Source organism: Lissotriton vulgaris, chromosome 1_1 (genome assembly GCF_964263255.1).
Source record: "Lissotriton vulgaris chromosome 1_1, aLisVul1.2, whole genome shotgun sequence".
In the NCBI taxonomy this organism is placed as follows: domain Eukaryota; kingdom Metazoa; phylum Chordata; class Amphibia; order Caudata; family Salamandridae; genus Lissotriton; species Lissotriton vulgaris.
In genome coordinates, this window is record NC_141685.1 from 1,014,488,914 (window position 1) to 1,014,505,263 (window position 16,350).

General features: G+C 48.3%; 1 protein-coding gene across 1 annotated transcript in view; it reads right to left on the reverse strand.

The window, feature by feature from the left end:
* Window positions 1-282: 282 nt before the first annotated feature.
* The window catches only part of ATP13A1 (ATPase 13A1), a 446,812-nt gene continuing 430,744 nt past the window's right edge, over window positions 283-16,350 (reverse strand). The window contains exon 26 of the mRNA XM_086961461.1: window positions 283-731. Within this exon, the coding sequence (XP_086817587.1) occupies window positions 621-731 (111 nt within the window). The 3' untranslated portion in view covers window positions 283-620. The remainder of the gene's footprint in view (window positions 732-16,350) is intronic.

Below are 16,350 nucleotides of genomic sequence, written 5' to 3' on the forward strand. Positions count from 1 at the left end.
GGAAACCCTTTATGTGTGGAATGGACCTAAAAGAAAAATGATTTGAAAATACGAATATGCATTAGGTATTCTTATTAGAAGGTCAATGTGCTGCTTTGAAGTAAGCCATCATTTCGTTTACGGACTGAGGTATACCAGCATAGGGTCAGTCTTACAAAGTCTGGCAGTGTTACCAAAATGAAACTATGCCTTAACTGGTTGTGTCTTTTACTCCAAAGAGGTTTTTCAGAAAGTTGCTCATTTTGCAAAACTGATGGCAAATAACTATTGGCACAAGTAAAATACACTGATGCTGTTTATTTACCAAATTCTTTTGACACTTCTTCAAAAGTGTGTTCAATAGAAAAAAATAATTTCAACAACTCAGTCTGTCGTATCCTAGAAACAAAAGTCTGAATGGTGTTCCGCAAGGAATTTCATTAAATTTTTTAATTCGGAGTTCCCATGTGTTCAAGTCTTTTCCAGGCATCCTGCAGCAGAAACATGTTCATGGATCTTGGCTAAGAACGCAGTTCATCTGGCAACAGCACCTTTTTTATTTGCACACTGAGTACCCAATGCTGGTCAGCGATACTACTGTCCACTGGATCAGTGGGGTATTAGTCTTATTAAACCTCGTCTCAGGAAGGCACTCTGAGCTTAGAGCTCCCCAAAAGAAACTGAAGGGTCCGATCCACCATCCAGGCCAGGCAGAAATCAGCAAAGAGAACTTTTGTGATCATAATCTTAAACTGAGAAACAAAACAGGAAAACAAAATTGAAAAGTCCAGTTAGATCACAGCTATTATGCCCATGAGCCAAATGTAACAATAGGTATTATTACAAAATATTACAAATAGGAATATAATGTTCATTGACATTTGTACATTTCACAAAGGATGGCTTGACTCCATTATTTAAACCCGCGCATCCAGAGCTTGCATACCCTTGTTTGAACACATGGTATCAAATCGCTGAAGAAATGCTACATTCCAGCATAGTAACTTAAAATTTCACTTATATGCTAATAAAATCACATTTACATAACGCCTCTTAATAACTCAGCATTCTCTGGCAACTTCACAAAAGATTAATCAAAACCAACTGTGCTTTAATACCTTAAAGGTCGCACTTATGTTGTGGGTTGGACACATGAGAAACCTCTGCAGCTGCCTGGTTCCCTAAAATAGATATTCCAGTTGCAAATGTGCACTGCTAATAAACACGTTATCACCAAGACCTTTCTGTCCTTGGAAAATATGTTAAAATACCATACCCACCAATCCTTGCCACTTGTGTCTTATGAAAGTAGTAAGTATTTTAAGCTCCTCACAAGAAAACAAGTTTCCTGTATTTTAGGTTCTCTAGCACTGGTACTTTTCACAGACCCACATGCTTGAAGGATTCTCAGTTGTCTGGGCGAGAACCTTTGGTAACCACTATACCATTATATTCAACATTGAAAAATGCCATAAACTACATGCAACCATTCCACCTCACTGTATGAACCGAACTTCAACCAATAAGGCCCCAACTGCCAGATTTTCTAGCTCATGACAGTGTAGGTAAAGCAGGGAAAACCTCATCAAAAGAGGAGAATTTGCATGTGAATGTATGAAAGTTAGGAATGCTGGAGAACCCGAAGTTACAGATAAGGCGCTCCTTTTCTTTTCCGGCATTAGACCCATCATTGATTTTGACGCTTGAATCAAGATCAGCATAGCAGCGCTAAAAACAGTGATAGGCCAGAATGATGATCACCTTAAAAGAACAGGTTCTGGAGCCCTGCCTGTCCCACGGTTTCTTCTTTTTTGGATTCAACATTGAAGCAGTAATGCTTTACGAAAGCTTGCATCATTCTCTATATTTCTGAGTAACAGATGGTCTTGAAAGACTCCCCCAAACAGCGCTATGGCTGCCATATCCTTTGTTGAGTGTGTTCTAACAGTTCCAGATAATGGTCTTTTCATAGATATCTTGGCCTGAATTTTACATGAAACACCTGATATGGAGAGTGTTTGGTTCATTACATGTTGCCCCCTATTCAAGGGATTTGAAAAATTGGTCAGAACAACAAAAGTCCTTCATCTTTTGCAAGGGATCTTTTAACAACTACAAAGTGAAGAGCTCTCAGCTGCTGGGCCATTGTTTGGAAAACAAAAATTCAGCAAACATTGTCTGATGTAAATCAAAAGACAGGCATCTTAAGACTGAACTTAGGATTTTTAGCCAGAGATACGCTGTCCTTGAGTACTGGTCTGTTGGAACATGTCCCAAAGGTGTCTTCCCCACCTTTGGACTATCAACTCCAATTGCCCACTGTTTAATTCCATTTTGTGATTGAGTTATTTCTGCTCAGAAGATCCAGCTATTTGTTCTGAAACCTGGCACGTGTTCTGAAGACCCACCAATGCTGTGCTGGAGAGATCGTTGCCATAGTTTGCGCTTTTTGGAATAACAGAAGAAACCTTGTACCTTCCTGCTTGCGAAAATAGTACTTCACAATGGTGTTATATGAATGTATCACGGCCTGTGAAATTCTTAACGTTTGGGAGAAACACCTTCAGAATTAGTCAGTTTGCCCTAAGCTTGAGCTTAAGCAGGTCGATAAAAAAACAAAGATGACTCCTGCCTTATTCAAAGGCAACTGATGTGCTGGTTATTTACAAGGGCTCCCAATCAAACAATGAACCATCTGACATTATGAGCACTTGCAGTTTGATGTGGAATACATTTTGACCTCTGAATATATGGTATTTTATTTTCCACCACTTAAGCACCTCCTTCATTTGGTGGTGATTATCACCACATCGTCACGATCCCCAATGTAATTGGATTTATATTCTGCTTACTACCCCTGGTGAAGTGCTTTATGGGGAGCAAACAGCTCTGGAACCCAAGAGTTAATGTGATAGTTATTCAGATTACTCTTGTGCTATCAAGAAAAAAGTGCATGTATTTACTACAGTTACTTTGTGATAGATTATATGAAACCAGTTAGGTTTAGTCATTAGTGGGGCCATGTGGATTCAGTTGATGGATAGTGTGGCGGACATTAGGTAATGTTAGGATAGGGTTTTACAGAGGAGAGGTTGTGATCTATTAAATGAAGTATCAGCCAACAAATAAGTTACTTACCTCCAGGAATGCTTTTTCTTGTGGATACAGTATCTGCCTGAGGATTTCTCACCTTTTGAATTACCCCAATGCACAGCATTCCACGAAAACGTTTCTCGTCAGCTCTCCCACGTCAATAGGAAAGTCACAATCGAACGGCTCTGCACGCGACTCTGCGTGACGTCATCGGAGCCAAAAGAAGACCATGTCAGCGTGCTAACGTCCGTTCTACCCACTTCTAATGTGCCTTCGAGGCGAACCAACAACATTTTCACAAGTATACACAGTATACAAACCTAGTCAAAACTGAAAATTTCTCATCATAGACATTTCTAGAGTCAAGCATCACATGATTTCAACAATAAATCACATAAGACATGAATTGATTATTTTTCGGTATAAGCAGGCAGGCGGGTGGTTCAGTGAGGTCCACAGACAGATACTGTATCCACCAGAAAAAGCATTACCAAAGATAAGTAACTTATTCTTCTGATGGATACATCTGCATGTGGATTCCTCACCTTTTGAATTGAATCACCAAGCAGTCCCGCTACTGGCCGAGGATGCCTGCCTACCTCTACCAAAAAATCCTGTAGCACAGATTGTGCAAATTGGCCGCCCCTCCTCACCTCCAAATCTAAGCAATTGTGCTTCGTAAAAGTGTGGAGGGAGGGAGGCCCAAGTTGCCACCTTGCAGATGTCTACCACAGAGACACCTCTAGCTAAAGCTAAAAAAGAGGACTTATTTCTGGTAGCATGAGCTTGAATAGCTTCAGGAGGCTCCTTCTTTGCCAAGGCGTAGCATATCTTGATACAGAGGAAGATCCACCCAGACAGTGGTCTCTTGCGGACAGCCTTGCCCTTCATCTTGCCCACATATCTGAAGAAGAGTTGGTTGTCCAACTTGAAGTCCTTGGTCCTGTCTAAGTAGAAGCAGACAGCCCTCTTAGGGTCCAGGCGATGAAGCGTCTCCTCCTCCTTAGAAGGATGAGGGGGAAGGTAGAAAATGGGTAAAGTGATATAATTACCAAGGTGGAAAGTAGTGACCACCTTAGGCAGGAAAGCAGCTCTGGTCCTAAAAACCATCTTATCCACATGGAATGATGTAAATGGAGGCTAGGAGCTAAGAGCTTGCAACTCACTCACCCTCCTAGCAGAGTGATTGTAACCACAAATATGGTCTTAAACGCTAACAACCTTAAGGGACCACTATGTAAAGGTTCAAAGGGCGAACCCATTAAGAAAGTGAGATCCAAATTTAAATCCCATTGATGCATGACAGAGGGAGTGGAAGGAAACCTATTTGTGAGACCTATATTAAATCTCATCACTATAGGAGACTTAAAGAGAGTTGATCTGGTAAACAGAGAAAAGCAGACAATGCCAACATGTCGCCTGCAAAGGATACATTGATCTATCTCCACACTATTTAACAAACCTGGCCCACCTACCAGAATAGACCGATTTGGTGGATAATATTACATCCGGTGGAAGAGAGAAAGAACTCCGGCTGCCCCGTTCAATCTCCAGGCATGAAGGTGCAGGCTCTGGAAGTGGGGATGTAGAACCTGCCCCAGTGACTGCGAGAAGAGGTCTTCTCTGAGAGGGAGACACAGCGGAGGGTGGGATGAGAGGGAAAGGAGGTCTGTGTACCACACCCCATTGTGGCCAATCCGGAGCGACCAATATGACATGGGCCCAGTCTTGGCAAATCTTCCTCAGAACTTGAGGAATCAAGAGTATGGGATGAAACGTGTAAAGAAGCTGTGAGCTCCAATCTAACTGAAACACGTCTCCCAACGCTCACGTCGGTTAGTGGAGACTGCACCAAGACAGGCAGTACATGCTTGCGAGTGGCAAAGTGGTCCAACAGGGCAAACCCCCACATCCTGAAAATGTGAAGGACCACCTCTGGATGGCGACGCCACTCGTGAACGGCTGAGTACTGGCAACTGAGACTGTTCGCACAAACATTCAGCTCTCCAGCCAGATCTGCGATCATGCAAATCCGATGGTCCTGAGCACAGGACCAGAGTCACAGAGCCTCTCCGCAAAGAAGATACAACACCACTCCTCCCTGCTTGTTGATTGGGAGGGAAGAAAGGCCTTGAGAGCCCAACCTATCGGCCGGAATTACAGGAGATTGATGTGAAACAATCTCTTATCTGGAGACCAAAAGCCTTTGACCTCCAGATCCCCCAGATGAGCCCCCACCCTAGAGTGGAGGCATCCGTCACCACTGTGGCTATCGGAGAAGGAGGTTGAAGCGGCTTCCCTTGAGACAGATTGCCTGGAACACTCAACCATAACAATTCTGCTGCCGTGTCTCTGGATATTCTGATCACCTGTGCCCGATTTCCGTTATGTTGAAACCACTGCCTCTGGAGGCACCACTAGAGAGCCCTCATATGCCACCGTGCATGATTGACCAACAGCATGCAGGAAGGGAACAGAACCTTCAGGACTGGAACAGCCGCTCCATTCTGAAAAAGCGGGATCATAGTCTGGATGCCTTGAATCCTCTGTAGTGGAGGGAATGTACAACTTTCAGTATTGTCCAGTACTGCCCCCTATGAATAGGTTGCGCTGAGAGGGCACCAGGTGAGATTTAGGTACATTTATTAAAAACACCAAGTTGAACAGCAATTGCGTTGTTACTTTCAAATGATGCAGCACCATCTCTGGCGACTTCGCTTTGAGCAGCCAGTCGTCTAGATAAGGGAAAACAGGAACCCCTGATCTTCTGAAATGTGCTGCTACCACCGCTATCATCTTTGTGAAGACCCGAGGTGCGTAAGTAAGACCAAATAGTAGGCCTGGAAACTGGTAGTGTTGAGACTCCACCATAACACGAAGATACTTCCGATGCGACTTGCGTATTTTCACATTCCCTTCCTCATCTTGCAAATCGAACACCATCCAGTATTCCTTCTGCAGCGCAAGAAGAACCCGAGCCAGGGTCAACATCTTAAATTTCTTGAAATCATGACCCTGAGGTCTAGGATCAACCTCAAGCCACCGTCCTTTTTGGGAATCAGGAAGTACTGGGAGTAGCATCCCTAAACCCTTTCCTGCTCCGGAACCACCTGGATCACACCTTTTTGCTGTAATGACAGAACCTCCTGCTTGAGAATCAGAAGGTGCTCTTCCGAGCACAGACCCTGATGGGAAGTGTAAGGAGAGGGAAACTCCTGCTACGATGTTCAACACCCAGAGATTTGAATTAACAGAACTCCAATGTTGTAGAAAATGGGACACCCGTCCTCAACGGGACAAGCATGCTCTAGGATGGCAGAGCTAGAGCTGCTTCCCTGCCGCACCTGCTGGAGGGGCAGAAGAGGAGGAGGAGGAATAGGAGACATGCTGCACACCGCAGACTACCTGTGCCCTTTCCCCTGTAAGATCTGTACAGGGGATTTGCCTACTGTTGCAGCTGCAGTCTGGCAAGAAAGGATAGGGTCCTGCCAAAACCACGAAACTTGCGATATCTAAAGCCTCTGGACAGAGACTGAAGACCTAAAGATCTTGCAGTGGCTCTACTGTCTTTAAATCGCTGCAGCGCCGAGTCCGGATCAGCCCCAAATCGGCGAGATCTGTTGTAAGGCAGGTCTAACAGGGTAGCCTGGACATCAGGGGAGAATCCCGAACACAAGCGTGTCTCCTGGTCGCCAAGCATGTACCCATCACCCTGGCCGCTGAGTCGGCAGTGTCCAGACCAGATTGTATGACCTGGCGGGCCACAGCTTGAGCATCCGAAAAAACCTCCTAAAAATGGCCTTGAACGTCCTTCGGTAGTTTCTGGAGCACTTTCCTTGCAGAGTTCATAAGAGCATGGATATAGCGATCCAAAAGGCAAGTAGCATTAGTTGACTGAAGAGCCACACTGCCTGAAGAGAACACCTTCTACGCTGATTGCTCCATGCGGTTGGACTTTCTATCTGCCAGTGTAAATGAGAATGACACTGAAGACTACTTCGAGGAGCACGAAGCCTGGACGGCCAAACTTTCCGGTGATGGGTGAGTGGACAGTAAAGCAGATCCCCTGGAGCAACCTTATACCTCCTCGCTACCAACCTGCACACCGCAGGAGTAGTCATCGGCTTCTGGCACATATCAAGGATCAGCTCAGTCAAAGCCTAATTGAAAGGGAGAAAAGGCTCGGAAACAGAAGGGGAATGGAGCATCTCCGTCAAAATATTATACTTCAAATCTGCTTTGGGCAGAGTCAACTCCAGCAGATCTGCTGCCTTCCAGATCAAAGAGTGATAAAAGTCCCCTCCTGCGTTGGAAGACCTCTTGGAGATGAGAGCTTCCTGCAGACCTTCGAAATCCTGATTAGGGTCCACAATCTCCCCTTCCTCAGCCTCCTTATGATGCTCTTGGCACTCCTCATCTTTCATCAATCTCAGTGCTTCTTTTAGATCTCATCCTTGGAACCGGCAGTGGAGGCGCCAAACGCGGCGACAGTGACTTCAGGATCGAAGTCGAAGGATTGTCTACCAGGACAGTAGTCGACACCGGCCGAGGTTGCGCCGGTTAGGAACCAGACGGTGCCGGGGAAGTTCCGCCCAGGGGCAATCGTCCCTCCAGAGATTGCACTGGCGTCGAAAATCTTGGCATCGGGAGAGGGCAACTCCCAGGAGCCATTGGCATAAAAGGTGCATGAGGGACTGAGGTGGGAAACCACCCAGGGAGTATGCCAGTGGACCCATGGGGCAATCCGGCGCACGAGTAGCGTTTGCCGCTCTGGTCGAACAAGCGGAACATAGCATTCAGAAAATGCAATGGATCCGTACCTGAAGTTGGGATGGTAGGATACCCTGGATCCGGTACAGCCAGCCCCAAGACCACTCTAGGAGACATCACATTTGGCTCCGGTTGTGGCCCCGGAGAGCTTGGAGCCAGAGGTGGAGTGGATGGCAACAGTGGACGTGTTGCTTCTCTTGGCACCGGTTGAGTCACTGCTCTCAGAGCCGGAGACTGGACCAGAGACAACTCAAGAGAAGGAGCCGGAGAGACTTCGTCCTTCCGATGGAGCCGGAGACACAGACTTCAGCATCTCATCTTTCGACGAGCGATGCAGAGACCAATGGCGCCACATCTTCTTATGCTTCCTGGACGACTGAGAGGTATGCAGAGTCGGTGACTTAGACCAGGACCTCGACCTTCTTCGACCCCTTTTTTGTTTCTTGGGTTTGGCAATGAACAATTTGGGCTCCCTCTCCTTCAAAGGCTTGTGGTTCATGCGCCTGCATGACGAACACTCTCCATCATCGTGCTCCGACGAGACACCACAAACAGTCCTCATGAGGGTCAGTAATAGACATATGATCCCCACATTCCCTGCATGGCTTGAATCCGGAGGTCCTTTGAGTAGCCATGGTTGCTGCTACAAGGACCTGAAGACTTGCAACAAAGAAACTCCCAGAAACGGAGAGCCCTGGGAAAAAAGGCAGACTAGGTCACCTTATGGCTGCGATGATGTCACGTGCGGGCCGTTTCATTGTGATACCCTTCGTTGACGTGGGAAAGCTGAGGAGAAAAGTTTCTGTGGAATGCTGCTCATGGGGGTAATTTAAAAGGTGGGGAATCCACAGGCAGATGTATCCATCAGAATGAAGAATTACAATAGGAAAGATTGATGCCGGACTGAGAGGAGGCTATACTCTGAAACTGAAGGCATGCAGAGGATGGAAAATAGGAATATTTGAAGAAAAAGTATGTCAAACTAAACTTTTCATGCATTGTTTTAGGAGTATAATCAGAGAAGGCTTTCAGAGATAACAAGCAATCGGAGAATGTAAGAAAATGTAGAAATAAACATTACGCATAGTGCACCATATCCGGGGCAGACAACCTAAGTGTGTGATTTAGAGTGTACAAAACATTTATCAAAATAAATCATCCGAGTGCAAGAAAGAACACGGAGATCCATAATACCTACATCTAATGTAAACTGGATCCTGGGTGGAAAAATCTGCGATACTGGCACCTGTATTTGTTGGATCAACAAGTCTGCAGTGATCCTGTGGTCTAGGTGTCTTTTTTTTATTGCTTACAGGGTCTTGTCTACATTCTTACCAAAAACATTCTGGCCACTGAAGAGCATGCCAATAATTTTTCACTCTACCTTAGGTCTAAAAATCTAACACCATCCATCCCTTTCAGGAATTGCACTGATCATGCATGCTATGCCTGCCATACAATGTATGTCATCAAAGCTCAGCGCATGATGAATTGGAAGCTCTTGGAAGATGGCGGTCATCAGCCTTTCTGAAGTTGCAATTGTGGAAAGACAAAAGGGCAGGTGTTGCCTAAAACCGACCTCACTTTCAAGAAGTTATTTACCTTTGGTAACACGTTATTTGGTAGAGACTATCTAGCCGCAGATGCCTTATTGTTTGAATTATCTCCAGACATCAGACTGGATCCGGAAATATTTCCTCAAGCAGTACCCCCGACGCTGGTAGGTAGTGTCATGTTGTCGGCATCTTCCGCACTGGGAAGTGAAGTGCATGATAGGCACCAACCCAGCGCAACTTTCCATCCCAGGAGTACGGAGCCACAAACAACACGGACCACTGTTGCGAAAAACTAGGGCTGTGAAAGGCCGGTCCTTCGAAATCCTGTCAGGGAGGGTGGGTGGGATTTTTGGACGGTAAGGAATCTGCAGCTAGAGAAAGAGTCTCTACCAGATAAGGCGTTACCGAAGGTAAGTAGCTTGCTCATCGGATAAAAACTTAAAGTCGCAGATATTACCTTTTAAATAGATACCCAAGTAATACCTCTCCGGAAGTAGGTCTGTGGACAAATTTCATACGAGGAAATCCTGCAGGACCAAATGGGGGAAAGTGCCTCTCCCGACAGACCCAACTGTCCCAGCAGTAGTGTTTTGTGAGTGTGGGCAAGGAATCCCACATTGCTGCCTGGCAGATATCCAGGATCAGAAATCCACGTGCTATTGCAGTGGTTGCTGCTTTAGCTCTGGTGAAATGGGCAAGCAAGCCCTCAGAGCATTGCTTTTTGGCCAACGCACGTAGGAGGGTGGCTCTATATATACCATACCAAAGTGAGGCATAGTGTGCACAGAGTCCAGTGGAAGCTCAAAGGTAGGTAGAGGTAAAGTAAGATAGAACCATACTCTCTATTTGTGGCAGTGGGGTAGAGAAGTAAGGCAGTATCAGAGGGCAGTGTTAAGCATATGTTGTATATACACTCAGTCAGCAAATGAATTCACACCCTCAAAGACTGAACTTCAGATCAATTGTTTTTGTATAAAAATATTCTTTTAGTTATTTTATTTTCTAGAACCACGCAAGCCTGGCACAGGTAAGCAATAAGTACTTTACAGTAGTAATGCAATTGAAATACAGTTTGAATGATAATTGTATATGTACTCTGATTCGATTTGCAGTATGGATGGAGAAATGCAATACTTAGTGAATGCAGTACATGGACTTAAATAGGCTTTTCAGTAAAATAGCAGGTAAGTAACTTTTGAGATTACACAGAGTAGTATGCCTAGCTACTACTCTGGGCCATTTACTGAAAACAGGTAAGTAATATCGTTTTAGTTAGATTATGGAATTTTAAAGAATGTCTTTAGTTTCTTAAACTCCACACTCCACACTCCAAAAACAGTCAATGTTATCCCATGGAGGAAAACAGTGTTATCTGTTCTGAGGTAAGTATTTGGTAGTGGGAGTTGAGGTTCTGGGGGTAGACTCGGGGTTCCCCCAGGGTCAAGGATGCACTCTTGTTACACCCTCAGCTGCACTAGAGAGGTCGGTTGCAGAGTGCTGAGGCCCAATGTTATCCAATGGGGGATAGCGGGCCTCCGGTTGGTGGCTGCTGGCAAGCAGGCCACTGGGTTGTGGGAGCAAAGCTCCTGGACTTTAGCTCAGGGCAAATGGGAAAACAAATTAGCACCAAAGGTGCACCCTCAGCGGCACTAGGGTGGCCGGGTGCTGTTTCGACGTCGGACGCCCTGTTTTCAATGGGGAACCTCCGGTTTACAGAGACACTGCAGTCTTGGGGATGAAGGTCATCTGGGTGCGACCACTCCTTGGAGAGGCAAGTTGGGAAGGTAGGGGTTGGTTAGGCACAGTCTGATTGGGCACACCAGGCTGTGGGGTGTTGAGTGCAGGGTGCCTTTTGGGGTCGGATCTTCTTACTAGCTCCTGGTCGTGGTTAAGGGGGGCCTTTTGGATTTAGACTGCAGGCGTCGGCTGGAGGCCTGAGGCTGGTCAGGGGTCGCCAGATCTCGGGTCAGGATCGCTGGGGTGACCTCATGGTGTTTGCCCACTCAAGCTTGGGCCGTGGACGGCGGGTGCACAGTGGCGAGGATTCGCGGTTTCCAGCCAAGGCCAAAGGTTGCAGATGAACAAATCCAGTGTTCACGAGAGACAGTCTTTGGAGTTGAAGGCAGGCAGGTCCTACGGGGTTTTTGAGGTTGCTGGCTGCAGGACACACTGATTTCCCAGGAGCAGGTTGGAGGGGGAGACAGACCGGTAGTGCTGGGGCCAGGAGAGTGGAAGTCTTCCTCTTGTTATCTGCTGCACAGCTGTTCTGTCCTTCCTTCTCTTCTTGTTGCAGGTTCTTGTCTGAGAAAGCAAGGTTCAGGGGTGCCCCATAATACTCGATTTAGGGGTGTTACAGGTAGGTAAAAGGAAGGGACCAAAGGGTCCCTTCCCTGGGGTGGGTACACCCCCCTACTATGCCACCCTCCAGTGGGAGGGAGGCATAAGCCTGTCCCTGGTTGGCGGAGTCCCACCATCTTCAAGATGGCATGGACTGAGAGTTGTACCTCGCCTCGCCCACCTGAGGGGTTGAGTTGGCAGAGGTGGGCACACACCTCTTCCTCACTTGTTTTTACACCCGGTTCTCCCGCCAAAATGGGGGTCAGAACCAGTGGGGAACAGATGCTGAGAGCAGCAAGTGGCCAGGGGAAGCTCACAAAGGCGGCAAGCCTTTGAAGCTTCCCCTTCGTGAACCCTGCCCATCCTGGGGGAGGAGGCTTGGCACCTTGTCCCAGGATGTGCATTGTCTCAGGCTCCAGAGAGCAGCAGGCTATCGACACAGGGGTCCAGAAACATGTCTGGTGGTGGCAGCTGAAAGCAGCCACTCAGCCTGGACACTAGTGGTAGGTTAGTTTTCAGGAAGCATCTCTAAGATGCCCTCTGTGTGCATTTTTCATTAAATCCCACACTGGCATCAGTGTGGGATTAATGTGCTGAGAAGTTTGATACCAAACTTCTCTGTTTTCAGTGTAGCCATTATGGTGCTGTGGAGTTCGTAATGACAAACTCCCAGCACCATATACTCTTAAAATGCACTGCACTTACAATGTCTAGGAATGGACTCAGACAATGTAGGGGTATAGGGCTCATGCACCTGTACCCTCGCCACTGTTATAGTGCACCCAGCCAGAGGGGTGACTGACCTATGCCAGGGCAGTGGGTTGTAGGCATGGGACACAGATGTGCGCCATGTCGACTTTTCACTTTGTTCTGCACCAAAATACGCAGCCTGCAAATGCAGTGTGTGAATGAAGGGTTACAGGACCTCCAAGGGTGGCACAATAAGTGCTGCAGCCCTTAGAGGCCTTTTCTGGTCATTGCCAGAGATGCAATTCGGTTTAGGCTTCAATTCAGTTTTAGGGAAAGAACATAGGCCCTGGGGATCTGATTAGCAGGAGCCCAGGGCACACTCTGTCAAGTACGTCAGCAATTCAGCACAAAGTGGGGGCAACCATGCAGAAAAGCGTAGCAGATCTTTCTAAAGAGCACGATTCATCGGGAGATGGTCCGCTTCTGCATGGCTGGTCCTTGCTTCACTTTGACATACCCCACGAAGAGTTGGTCGTCTACCTGGACCTCTCGTGTGCTTTCAACATAGAACGACAATGCTCTTTTTGGGTCTAGATGGTCAAGTCGCTCCTCTTCCTTGGAGGGATGAGACGGAGCATAAAAAGCAGTTAGAATGATGGATTGGCCTAAATGAAGAGGAGTGACCACTTTCGGTAGAAAGGAAGCTCTCGTACAAAGCACCAGTTTGTCAGGGTAGATGTTCAAGTAAGGAGGCATGGATGACAAAGCCGAAAGCTCGCTGACCCTCCGGGCCGATGTTATAGCCACAAGGAAGGCAGTATTGATGGTAAGAAGCCTGAGAGGACAATTGTGCAAAGGGTCAAAAGGAGCACACAAAGAAAGTAAGGACAAGAGTGTGGACCCACTGGGGCATAATGAGTGGAGAGGGTGGAATTAAATGTTTCAACCCTTTCAAAAATCTATTTACAATAGGGGATTTCAAGAGGGATGGCTAGTCAGGCAACTGCAGAAATGCTGAAACTAGCAGAAAGATAACTTTGAGAGTGTCCAGAGCAGGGCCCTTCTGGGCAAGAGAAAGAATGAAGAGAAGAATCTGAGAAAGGGGGCCGAAAGGGAAAATCGATCTGTCTTTCTGTGGACCATGCTACAAATTTTCCCCAACGACAGCCGTATACTGTCTTAGTGGAGGGATGCCTGGTTGCCAAGATCACATTGCAGACTTTGGGAGAAAGGTCAAAAGCTGTAAACATTTGCAGCTCAATCTAGAAGCAAGAAGGCGGAGCCTGGACAGGTTCAGGTGGAGGACCCTCCCCTGCTCCTGCGACAGAAGATCCTCCCAAAGGGGCAGCCTGATTGGCAAACCGATGGCCATGCTCAACAGCTCAGGATGGTACAAAAGGGGGTGGTGATGGACGGAGCATCTGAACCAATCAAACACTCACACCCAGTCAACGGATCTGGGTTTAATCCATCACCGTTCTTTAGCCCACTCTGCCACCCCAGTTCAGACATGGCCATATGCAAATCAGTCTGACCCTGTGCCTCATGGGAACAGTCCTGCCCGAACTGCCAAGCCATGCCTTCCGTGGACCGGAAACAAGCTTTCTGGGACCGGTTTCTGGCATTCCAGCCGTCTTCAGCCAGGCTTGCTTGAAGCACAAGTTACTACTTGTGTAACGATATATCTGTAAGAGACATTAGTTCGTGATAGATTCCTTACCTTAGAATATCCCCAGGCGTCAGACTGGATCCGGAAAGTTTTGCGTAGCAGTACCCTTGCGCGTCGGTAGGCGTCGTCTGCGGCTCCGCGTCCGTCGTCTGCGTCGTGGGCGCTGTGATGACGTCGGAGTACTTAGACGCCGCCTCCGCGTGCTGACGTCAGTTCTTTTTTCCGCGCCAGCCAGCGCAGATCTGGAAAGAGCAGTTCCCTAGTCACTTTTTGACTAAACTTTTGTGATCTTTTGATCCGTCTCGAAGTCTTTACGACTCCGAAGGTGCCGTTAGGGATGCCCGGATTCAAGCATTGCGACTAGTGCGACCGTACCATGTCGGTCACTGATCCCCACCGCTTGTGCCGGATGTGTTTGGGCGTTGACCATGACGACGAGGCCTGCTCCGACTGTCGGGCCCTTTCGAGGAAGGCCAGGTGGGAGCGGTCCCGCAGGCGACTCGAAATCCGCCAGTCGGCCCCGCGCCGTGTGAGGTCCCGGTCCCGGTCCCACGGAAGGTCGAGGGACAGGTCACAGGGACGGAGCTGTCACAGCTCCGGGAGTCGGCGCCACTCCTCCGGGTCCAAGTCGTCAGGTAAGAAACCTAAGAAGTCGAAGAGACATCATCGCTCTTCTGGCTCCCCCCGACGCTCGCACGATGCGGCCGGGGGTTCGGGTGACACCGCCCACGCGGCTCCTCGGGAGTCGCGGGCGCCGCGTTCGGCTCCATACCCCCCGGTCCCTGGGCTGAACGCGACGCCGGAGATCGAGCGTTTCCTCATGGCCATGAGGTCCCTTTCTCCTCCGACGGGTTCCGCGGCGCCTTCGGGCCCAGTGAACCCGTCTGGGGGCCCTAGTGGGTCGGGGGCTACGACCCAGACACCGTCGGGTGCTTCGGCCTCGACGGCGCCTTCGGGCCCGGCGCCACAGGGCTCCACGATCCCGACACCGCCGGTGCCCTCTGGCCCGGCGCCGCAGGGTACAGCGGCCCCGGCGATATGAATGTCAGCAGCCCTACATGCCAAGAACAGATGCATACTGGTAAGTAGCATATTCGGTTCGAGGCATGTGGGCTGCTGAATTCATATCTGTGCATAGAATACATAGCAGTCCCTCCATTAACGGCGGCCGCCCGTGCCAGCTGCAGCAGATTGGAAAAGTGTTTTTAGAACAGCCTGCCCTACAGCTGCCTGCTGTTTGGAGTGCACATGGAACTGAGACACTACCTTAGGAAGGAATTTACGGTTAGTGCGAAGCACCATCCTGTTAGAATGAATTTGAATAAATGGCTCTTGGATAGTTAGTGCTTGGAGTTCACTAACTCGTCGTAGCGACGTAATCGCTATAAGGAAAGCCACTTTCCATGTCAAGAATTGAAGCTCGCAGGAATGCAGTGGTTCAAAAGGGGGACCCATCAGCTTGGTGAGGACCACGTTGAATTCCACTCCGGAGCTGGTGGCGTCCGCGGAGGAATGACTCGTTTGAGTCCTTCCAGAAAGGCTTTAATGGCAGGCACCCTGAAAAGTGAGAGGTGCTGTCTGTTTTGGAGGTAAGCAGCCATTGCGGATAAATGTATGCGAATGGAAGCATAGGTCAGATTACATTTGTACAAATGTAAGAGATAACAAATGATGTTTTGAATAGATGCATCCAGCGGGTTAATGTTGTGGCCTGCACAATAAATGACAAAGCGCTTCCACTTCGCCGCATAGCATGCTCTGGTGGTGGGCTTCCTTGCCTCCCGGATGCTGTCCATACAGTCAGGAGGTAAGTTGAGGTAGCCAAACTCCAAGACCTCAGGAGCCAGATCGCCAGGTTGAGCTGTTGCGGATTTGGATGCTGAATGTCGCCATCGCTCTGCGTCAAAAGCCTGGGTGTGAGGCGCAGCCTTTGATGCAGTACCACAGACAGTTCCAGAAACGTGGTGTACCATGGTTGGCGAGCCCACGTTGGAGCAACCAGGATGAGAGTCATCGAGTGCTGCTTCAGCTTGCGTGCCGCCAGCGGTGTTAGAGGTGCTGGGGGAAAAGCGTACGCAAATTTGCCTGACCAGTTCATCCATATCGCATTGCCTTGCGACTGTGGGTGTGTAAACCTGGCGGCAAAGCTTTGGCATTTTGCGTTCTCCTTTGTGGCGAACTGGTCTATCTCTGGATGACCCCACATTTGGAAGTACGGGTGGAGTACTGATGGATGTATCTCCCACTCGTGCATTT